The sequence below is a fragment of the Crocodylus porosus genome, unplaced genomic scaffold (genome assembly GCF_001723895.1).
Source record: "Crocodylus porosus isolate Cpor-Errol unplaced genomic scaffold, CroPor_comp1, whole genome shotgun sequence".
In the NCBI taxonomy this organism is placed as follows: domain Eukaryota; kingdom Metazoa; phylum Chordata; order Crocodylia; family Crocodylidae; genus Crocodylus; species Crocodylus porosus.
This window is the reverse complement of record NW_017728928.1, coordinates 12,764,778-12,775,361: the sequence shown is the minus strand read 5'-3', so window position 1 is coordinate 12,775,361 and position 10,584 is coordinate 12,764,778. Positions and strand designations below refer to the sequence as shown.

The 10,584-nt window shown below is 42.3% G+C and overlaps 1 protein-coding gene across 2 annotated transcripts in view; it reads left to right on the top strand.

The window, feature by feature from the left end:
* Window positions 1-10,584, top strand: part of ACOX1 (acyl-CoA oxidase 1) — a 35,774-nt gene that overhangs the window by 399 nt on the left and 24,791 nt on the right. For both annotated transcript variants that reach the window (XM_019542607.1, XM_019542606.1), the window contains exon 2: window positions 205-364. In XM_019542607.1, the coding sequence (XP_019398152.1) occupies window positions 205-364 (160 nt within the window). The remainder of the gene's footprint in view (window positions 1-204; window positions 365-10,584) is intronic.

The window sequence follows — 10,584 nt, the reverse complement described above, 5'->3', positions numbered from 1 at the left end:
CCCTGCTGAGGGCCCAGACCCATGCCCCCTCCTTCCCCCCACTGCTGAGGACCCTGTCCACTGTCCCTCCACACTGCTGGAGGGGAGACTGGCCTGGGAGACCCCAGGCCCTCCCAACGCCATTCCCTGCTGCTGGGGAGCTGGGGCAGCCCTGAGTGCTATAACGGGGTCCCCCTGCTTCTCTCCCCCTGCCCCCCCTTGCAGAAGCATTGGTCCTGAACGACCCCGAATTTCAGCACGAGGACCTGAACTTCCTGTCGCGCAGCCAGCGCTATGAGGTGGCCATCCGGAAGAGCGCCCTAATGGTGATGAAGCTGCGTGAGTACGGCATCGCCGACCCCGACGAGATCTACTGGTTTAAAAGGTACCTGGAACTGCGTCTGCCTGTCCTCAGGGTGGGCTGGGGCATGGGGTGCCAAACTGGTACTCGGCCAGGGCTTGGGAATGCTTTCCAGCAGGAAAACCCCTTATAGAGGTTGACCTATGGCCTGACTGGGGTTCAGAACCCCGCTTTCCAGCAGAAAAAAAGGCCCCTATTGGGAAGCATGGGGTTGACCTGCAGCACAACCGGGGCAAAGACGCACTTGCCATCAGGAAAAACCCATAGGAAGGCATGTGGTTGACCTAAAATCCGGCTGGGACTGTCTGGGCTACAGGTCAAGTAGAAGACAGGGTAGTTCTGGATCTAATAGACTAACCAAAGTAGATATATAAAGCCTGAGTTTTCATGAGCTTCAGTTCCCGTCATCAGATGCAGGTCAAGTGTCAAAGCAAGCTGAGTGCCTGCACCAAAGTCTGCTGAAATCTTGTCTTCAGTGAACTTTGGTTCACTTCCTCATCTTGGGTAAAACCTGTTGTATGTCCTTGTGCTGATTATAGAGCTGTCAACAGGAACTATCCTCTTCAGAGCCAAGCCTTGTATGAAGGCTGAAAACAACATGGCTGCAGTTCACCGTGAAGAAGTAAAGGTTCTGCACTTAAGCAGGTTGATGACTAATGGGGTAATGCAGGGACTTTTAACATGTGAGAGATATCGCAGGACCAGGCCCGCCAAGGAAACTGAGCCTCCTTTAGTACTGGGGGCCAATAGTGGGGTGTTACTTAGGACAGATACTAATGAAAACAGGGACAGGAGTGGAGGGGGTAACGCAAGGACTTGGGCCTTAATGTAGTTCTGTGAAGTTGCTTACTTCAGATTGCACTTAGGCCTATTAGTTCCTCTGTTCTTGTAACAGAGAGGGACTGTGACTAGTGTCTCCCTTGCCCTGAAGAATAGCTTCAGGATTGTCTGTTCTTGTATTTCTCGCTAGTTAAATCTGTCTAACAGTGAGTAACCAGCACTTTTCACAATCAAGTTGGACAGCTTCCAGCTTGTCATAAGTGCAGTCCTTAATGGGACTAAGCACCTTTGACCCATTTTCTCAATAAAGTTCCTTTACACAAAATGTTTGAGGCAGATTTCCATTAACTTCTTAACATAATGACTCCGCAGCTCTAGAAATCCACTGGCTTTAGAGGGGGCTGGACCAGAGATTTGGGTCAAATTCATTAACTACGGGCATGCGTAGATGAAACCGGGGGGGGAGCCTAAATTGAGGTGCAAGGCTGATTAAACCTTGTCGTGCACACACCCTGCTGACTTACCTGCCTCTGCAGCAGGGAAGGGAGAGTGAGCCTCTGGCAGGCAGAGCTGTCCCTGGGCTGCAGGGCGGGCTGGTACTTCCCTCTGTGGCAGCTGCAACCCCATCCCGCAAGCACCTGGCTCGGGCGGTCCAGGGGGCACCGTTGCCACAGAGGGAAGCACCAGGCCCCTGCGCAGCTCAGGCAGGCAGGCTTGGAAGGGGGGCGCGTGGAGAGAAAAAAAAAGATCAGAGGCTCACTACTTTTCCTGGGTCAAGCCTGTGCCTGCAGGGCTTCCTGCAGAGCCCCTGAGCTGCATGGAGTCCGGTGCCTCACTCCATGGCTGTAGGGGCAGCAAACTAAAACTCCTCAAAGGCGTTTTAGTTTGCTATGCCCCAAGTCATTTAAGGCGCGTTATGCCGCCGAATTTCCTGCAGCGGCTGGAATGAATGCACAATACACTGCCAAGGCATGCAAACAGCAACACTATTAAAGCGGTGCAAAAGCATTTAGCCTGCTTTAAAGCGTGGTGCGCACACACCTCGTTTCATCTACACACAGCCTACGCAGGAATAGTAGTTCCCAGGAGAAATTGGTGGACTCTGAGGAGAAATGCTTCAATTTAGATGCCACTTGGAAAATGACCTGGATTGTGGATCTGGCTTACAATTACATGGATCACAAACACAACCTTTGGAAAACTAGCAGGCATTGTGTAGCCAATATCATTCACTTGCTTGTCCTAAAATGAATTTTTTTTTACAGTAGTAGTCCAGTTTCAGCCATCCTAATGAAAAAAATGTCAACTAGTAGCTCTTGTGACTTAGGTAACAAGTCTGCAGGATGTAAATACAGTCAATTTTGTTAATGAATATTGGATAAATTCACTAAAATATGTAATATGAGCCCAGTTTTTTGCTTCTGGCTTAGATTCTAATACATATTGTCTACTTGCATTTTGGTTAAGTATGTACCTTGTGTAACATCTTTTAGACACTTTTTACTGCCTGTTGCACTTGTACTTGGTACTCTATTTTTGTAACTCATTAGCAGCTGTCAACTCCAAGACTATGGCCATAGTGCTAGCACAGCTATACAGGGCTGACACAGTAGCTGCTAAGGAAGTGTGAACAGCTGTTTGATTAATTAGTCTGTTCCCTTGTGACTGGCTAATTAGTAATGAGGTACAACCACTTAGTATACCCTGTCTCTAGTCAAGTTCAGGGAACTGCATAGCCTTTATTCTGTAATAAAACTGTGCACTTACCTGGAATACCTTATACACTGGTAACAGTTATTGACCATTTTTTTTACGAAAAACTAAGGATTGTTTTCAATAACGTGTTAAACATAGGACACAGTTACTCTTTTACATGCAAACTTGGATATACAAGTCAATCTGAGGTCTGGTAGACCATTAACTTAAATCAGGGGTAGGCAACCTTTTCCAGTTGTGGCCTGGAATAACCCACTTGGGGTCAGGGGAGGGCAGGTGTTAGAATTTGGCTGCTTGTTCTGCTCATCCCTGTGTCAGTATTGAGAAAGTACCTGTAGTGAAGGCCACCCTTCTGTGGGCCAGATCCCAGCTCAGGGCCATAGGTTGTTGCACCCTGGTTTAACTGAACATTTCCACATCTGAATGATGTTTCAATATTTTATATATGGAACATCATTCAGATGTGTAAACTTACATAATATTTGTACATGTGTTTCTGTCTTTTTTTCTTCTTCATAAGATACCCTTTTTTGTACAATTTGCAGAAATATATAAAATGTCAGCTCTTTAAAGGAAGTTTTTTGTCTGTTTGTTTTGTTTCGAAACCCTCCAACAGGCCTGTTTTTGTGGTATGTAGGTTAGTGGATTTTTGAATAAGCACTCTTAAGTCAGTATAAAGCCTTTAAATATAAGGGGGTTGGGATTGGGTGCTAACAGCAAAATTAAGGATTTGTAATGTTAATGTAATGGCGAGAGCCATAACTTGGTCACATTTTGCAGATAAATTTTCTGCATTAACTGCATGCACATTAAGAGAGTTCATTGCTATTTTTGCCTAATGTATGAATGAGATTACTGTAGCATTTGTAGCTCTATTTGTATTTCTGTTTTTTACTCAAATATTGCATGAATGTACAATAATTACATAAGGGTTTTGGCTTCAAGTGAGTAGAAAGAATCAAGGGACCTGTTTTACGACTGACAAATAAGAACTGATGATGAAATTTGTGTCAAGTTTATTTTTCTGTATCTGAGATAATAAATAACTATCATTCAGGGAAAACAGCGCAAAGTCCAGGAAATCATCTGGGCAGACTGAATTTTTTGTCCTTTCATTTGTCACATACCTAAAGACTCAAGACAGTTCCTGTTAGACAGGGAAGACAGGTGTCTAGGCCAGAGGTTAATTCACAGGACTGGGAGTAGGGACGCTAGTACTAATCGCTTACATAATGTTGAGTAAAACATTCCATGTAATATGAAAATAATCCGTGATGACAGTGTTGTGAGGGTTCGTTTAATGATTACCTAGAGATCCTCCACATTTAACAGTGTGGATAAAAATAAACTATTTTTCATTTTTAAAAATCTGATTTTTTTTTATAGTTTTTTTATTTAATCATGTTTTTTATTGTTTAAAGATGCTTTTAAAAAATAAACCTGTTTAAAGGTCATTTTAATTTAACACCCGTTAAAGCTCAAAGATATCATCATGGAATAGGGATTATAAATTCAAATTATAAACTAATTGAGACCATATATTCATGTAACCTTTTAAGAAAAGTTTTATAAATGGGTCATAACGGGCCATAGACTATATTAGGGGCCTGATTTTATGGGGTTCCTGGAGGCTCCTCTCTCAATCAGTAAAGATTAAAGAAAACCACTCTGCGCAATGGGACTCTGTGCTCAGTCCAGAAGATCCCATGAAGCATCTCTGTGATGCTTAGTTTCAGTTCTCAGACTGGGTTTGTGTCTCCAGAGATAGCATCCTTGTTAACAGCAGTATGTGGAGATGAGAGGGAACAAACCTGATTACCTACCCATCAGCCCTATCGTGTCTCTGCAAGTTTTTGTACACACAGTTAAGCCCTTACCTTTCTGTAAAAGTGCAAAGTTTCAATAAGTTATGAATAAAGGATATCAAACAACAAGAATGCACTTTTTGTAGACCACGATGGTTAAATCGAGGCTTCCTGATCAATGATTTAAATCATGATTTAAAACATAATTTAAATTGATCTGATATAAATTAAACCCACTCTGATATCTAAGCACAGAGTCCTGTTTTTATTGTGTTTCCCATGTGGAAAGATCAGTAAGGGAGATGAAAGCATTTTATTTACAACGCCTGATTTTTCAGACACTCGGCACTGTAAAGTCATCCAACTGCTGAGCTAAACTGTCAGTGCTCGGTCACTTAATGGCATGCTTTCTTGAAATGTGAGGAAGTTCTTTGCAGCAGCTCACCTATGCTATGATAACTGCAGAAAGCTTTTTCATGCAAATGAAAAATGGCAAACTCTCTGAACTTGGTATGTGAGCAGCCCTTGTTGAGAAGCACCTGCTTGTGTATATTGAGGGTATGTCTACACAGCAGTCCTTACCACAACCACAGCTCCATGCAGACATACCCCAGACATACCCCAGTTAACTATAGCTAGCTTTTTGCAGCCCTTGATGAACTTTGTGCTGCATTATCTGAGCTAGCTAACTGAAAATTGGCTTGGCTATATCCATGTTAACTGTGGTCACAGTAATAAGCACTGTGTAGACATAACTTAGGAGGATGAAGAATTCTTGGGATAACAATTGATGCAAAATATAGCTTCTAAACTTGTATTCAGCGGGCCTTTAAAGCCTTGGAGCCTAACAAAGTCCTTTGGGAAATTAGGGGAGGGAGTGTATATGTTTCTAGACATGCATAGTCCTTTCTTTTATGCCAGTTTATATGAAAGGAAACTAAGCATTTTACTGTGAAACACCTTTGGAAAAATCATCTTGACTTTGGACACTGAAGAAAAAGACAGGCATGTCAAAATTGAGGACCTCTTCACTTTTTTGGGCTGCACCCTTGATTTTTGTTTTGGCAACTTCTGCCTTAACTTTAATAATTTGTTGCTGATTTGCTGCAACTGTCCTAATCCATCCTTGAAAAGAAGTCTCCAGGCGGCAGCAGCAGCATCTGCAATAACAGGGAGTGATAAATCAATTTTTTGCCATCAGCTGTTTAGTCATACAGAACTCTGTGTGTATTTTGTTCACTTCACCAAGGTATGAATTTGAAATTTTAATGCGGACACTCACAACATTAATGTTTAATCAACAGACAGTTTCCTTTTTCTCATTTTAAAAGCAAGATGAAATGCAAACGGTCTGTTAAAAGGGATCACAGAATGCAGAGCTTTTACTCTGTAGGTTTAAGTCTCTAAAAAACAACTGGCAAATTTTTCAGTGTTGTCACAAAGCTGCATTAATAGGATTTAATGTAGGAGTCTAGGCAGATTACTGCTCACTACCTCTAATTTTACCTTACTCCGTTCTAATTTTACCACCTTAATACTGAATTACAACAACCTGCTAGGTTGTTGGGGGCTTTTTGCATGCAACAGACCTAAAGCCTTCCAAGTGATGTCACAGCAAGGGTTAGCTTTGTAGAATCTAATAACTCATCTAGAAAGGCTTAACAGTCCCTGTAATCATCTTCTGTTCTTGTCTTCTAAGAAACCTTGTCTGCCCTGTGATAAGCCACAAACAATGCCAGAGAAAGTTGTGTTTCTTTGCAGTTGCTTCTCTGGATATGTACAGCAGGTACATGAGTAGTACTGAGCTGGATTTGTTTGGTGCACCATATGAATTAGATGGAAGTGTCTAAATTCTGCAGGCACTTTTAATTATATACCTTAAAGGCTACTTCCCCTCTCACTTAAGAATCTGTGAGGGTATCTAAGATGCCATGCACTGTGAAGGAAAGTACAAGAAGCCCTTTCTATATCTAGAGAGAAACTTAACTTGAATGTTTTGTGTGGCTACTTGGAGCATGTAAATGCAAGATCTCTGGCTGCCCCTGTGTTATTGGCATGTTGTGAACTCTAAAACCACAAAATATATCATAAAGTGCTGTAGAACCTGCTTTCGGTCCACAAATTCACTAGATATTCTGTATATCATAGTGCAGCCTCTGCTGTACTTGGTGCTGAGACTGTTAATATTCCTGTACCAGTATTCATCTTCCAGTAATTATGTTACATAATGCCATTGAAGTACATGGTGCTGTACAACATTAACCAAAAGACTGTTGCCCTTGACAGCTAAATCTGAAAGAAAATCCTGTTTGATACAGTGGGATGCATTCTTTGTTGCTGGAATTCATCACAGAACAGAAATACTAGGAGAGCTTTTGGAATTGACATGCCTGGCAGACCAAACTGCAGACCTTTCGTTCTTGATGACATGCAGGAATTGGAAGCAAAAGTAAGAGATGAGCGGCAGTTAGAGAAATTGGTGTGGAGTGGAGGAAGAGACTAGAGGCAGGGGTAGACATTTGCAGTACTAATGAATATAGCATATGTGTGCACTTGGTATCTTGTCTCTGCTTGTACCTTTCATGGCTGAAGCTACTGGCAATGCATAGGTTTTTGCTCTGTGGCCTCAATCACACCTGCCTCAGTGTCTTTTAATGTATTCAGCAGAAATGTGAGATATGGACTTTTTCCATTCGGTCTTGCTAGCAGACAGGTAAATTATCTGACATTTCAGAATCAGTATCATATTGACATCCATGCAGGCAGCTCAGGTGTGTCGTTTCCTGCTTTCTGCAGGCTGAGGAAGTCATTACATCATTCACAAAGTTCTGAGAGCTGCACAAGTTGGAAAAGTTGAGGTGTTTTTATTCTAAGTAAATCTAAAATCCCGTAATGTGAGAGTTCACAGTCTCTCTTTTGGTTGTGAACATGAAAATACAGGACCTTGTTCGTACTGTATTTTATTCCCAGATATGGAAGTTAGTAATTTTTGGTAATATACCAGCATCATGCATTTTCCTGTGTGGGTGGTTAGTGATTGCTAAGTAATCTGAAAAGATCTGTGTTACGAAAGACTGAGTTGGAAAAGAACTTGCTTTTTCTTCTTCCCTCCCTTCCCTTTAGGGGGTTCCAGCAGTGAGGAAATGCTTTGTGCAACCCGTGTTGTTTAGTCCAGAAACTGGACACTATCAGTTTCTCATTAATTTCATAGTGGAAAGCGTTGGAGGTGGCATTCACATCCAGCAGGAAGAAAAAAATCCCGTCATCAAAGTGGTCTCCATGGTACTTGCTTTAGTAACGCACTCCTTTTTGAACTAGGAAATCATGGACTTGGGTTTCTCAACTGAATTTAAGCTTGTATGGAATGAGCCCTCATATACTTTAGTGCTGTATTAGAAGATAAGATGCCACAGACGCTCTTATTAGCTACCTATGAGTACTCAGCTATCAAGCAGAAGGTAAAACATCCTCTGACACTCTTCACAACAGTATTTCTGAATAAACTTCCTGTCCAGGCTTTGTCTGTGCTAGGAAGTATCATCCTTTTATTCCTCAGCTTTCCACTGACGACATCAGAAGCTATATGGCATCTATAGCAGCCAGCATCAAACTGCAATTCTGACCCATCTTATTTGTCAAGTACACCTCTAAAGCACCTGAGGCAACTTTCAGGCCACCCTGTGCAAGTTTATAACCTTCAAAAAACAATTTTGGGGCTAGGGTCCCACATCTCTATTCTTTTTAAGATCAAGATTTTAACTCTAATCCATTTAATCTATCTAATCATAGATGGATCCCTAGGCCTTGGGAAGGACTGAATTTAAATCGGACTTTCTACTTCACCTTCTTGAGCACAGTGATATTGTGAAGGCTAGTTGGTGCCTAGGTAACAAAACCCAGCACTATCTGTTTTGTGACAAGCATCACAGAGAAAATGTACAACAACAGCCAGTCTACACATATGTAGGTCTACCAGGAAGATACCCAGGTAGAGAAAAAGGTGCAGCAGCTCTTTATTCTAACCTGATTCCCTGCCAGAGACTCCTGTCTGCTGTTCAATCAAGGGAGAGCAAACCAGACCTTTAAGTCAGGCTACATTAAAGGCATAAGAAGACTGTATTTGATGGCATCAGTGGGCATGTCCAGATGAGCCCATCTGTGCAATATGTGGTGCCGCAAACATGTCTGTGGTGCTACATACCGCACAGTCTGGTATTCTTCATGCTGCAAGGCCTCGCTGCAAGGGTGTGCTAGATATCCAGGGGTCAAAAAAAAAAACCCTGGGAAAGAAAAATGGAGCAGTGCACACTTGGGTAGCACGCGCTACTGAAAAGCAGAGCCAGGCCACCCAGAGTCACTGCAGCTGCTGGTCAGGCTCCGTGCAGCTGCATCGCTGAGGCTGCAGCCCCAGGAGGTCGCCAGGACTCCAGGTAAGGTTGCTGGGGCCAGCCCAGTGCTACCGTCTCTGAGGTAACTTGCCATGTGCCAAAGCGTACATGGCACAGGCATTCCTTGGGGATAAATAGCTGTGGCACAAGGTGCACTGCTGTTTCTTGTCCCCAGGAAATAAAACGTCTGCACATTTCTGGACATGCCCAGTGGTTTCAAACCAGGATATCCAATTGCTTTGGATGGAGGAGAGGGGTAACTCCTTTATTGTTCTGGACATCTGTTTTAATTGTTTCCTTCCCAGTGTTTGTGAGAGATACGAGCAAGGTACAATGGAGGTCACAGGTATATCAAGGATATTATTAACTTTGATACTTGGCAACTAGACCAGGACAATATCCAAAGTGTAGTTTGATCCTGGCTACACTAGACTTATAACTCTGATACAAGAGGTTTGTTTTCTTTTTAAAATATTCTTCACATCCATGATGTCTCCCACATCTCAGCATAACAGTCTCTGAAGGTCTTGCTTCTGTCTCAAAGCATTTTCAGACTGAGTGAAAAGGAATCTCTCATTAGTTGTGGACGGGACCTTTAAGATACAATGACCAGCTTCATGAGAATCGTTGCTGAATTTATAAAACCATCTGTTTCTTGATGGTCAATGGTCACCCCATGCCCAATAATTTGAAAAGTGCTTTAGGATGCTTTTTATATGAACAATGATTTCTTAACCCCAAGTGCCCATCGTTCCCATCCCACCCTTACCAAGTATTCACTTGTCTTTGTCTTTGAAGCTTCTCCTTTCGGACAAAGTAAATGGTGGAGGTTAAATACAATGGGTGGAATTTGTCTTCTGTAGAAGCAATTGTGAAACACATAAGTGAAAGTGCATTTACGTCATGGATGCAAAGCTTGCATCGAACTTGTTATGGTATTTTTGAGAGATTTCAGAATGAGAGTTAATTACTTTTTTTTTGGTTTCTTTAACAGAAATGTGCCTGAGTTTGTTAGCATTCACCCATGAGAGTGTCATTTAAAACGGGGTAGATTTTTGCTTCTGTCAGTGGTGAAAGTTCACCTTGCAGGGTTCATCTGTGGCTCTCATAATTATGCTTGTCTGCTTTGACAGACTGACTTTTTCTCCTTAGTTCTCACCTGGGACAACAGATCAGTGCTAGTTGGTAAATGTGCCAATCCTAGATGCAAATGCATTTTAACTGTTTTATCAGTTAATCCATGAAGAACAGAAATATTGTACAAAACTGGTAAAAATTTATGGGGGACAGAGGAGTTTGAAAAACAGAAGGCCTGTGACAGGAAGATGAGGGAAAACAGGAGGGAAGAAAGGGTATGTATCTCATCATGGACACTGCCTGTTTTCCAGTCACTAATGCTGTCTCCAGAAAATCAGCCTCTAAGTTGATATCCATTTCTGCTGTCCAGAAAATGTTTATTTCTTGAGCAGCTTGAGGTAAAAAAAACTCTCTCTCTGTTCGTTTCTTTGGAGGCTCAATGAATATTAATGATCCTTCAGGCACACATTGTTGGTGA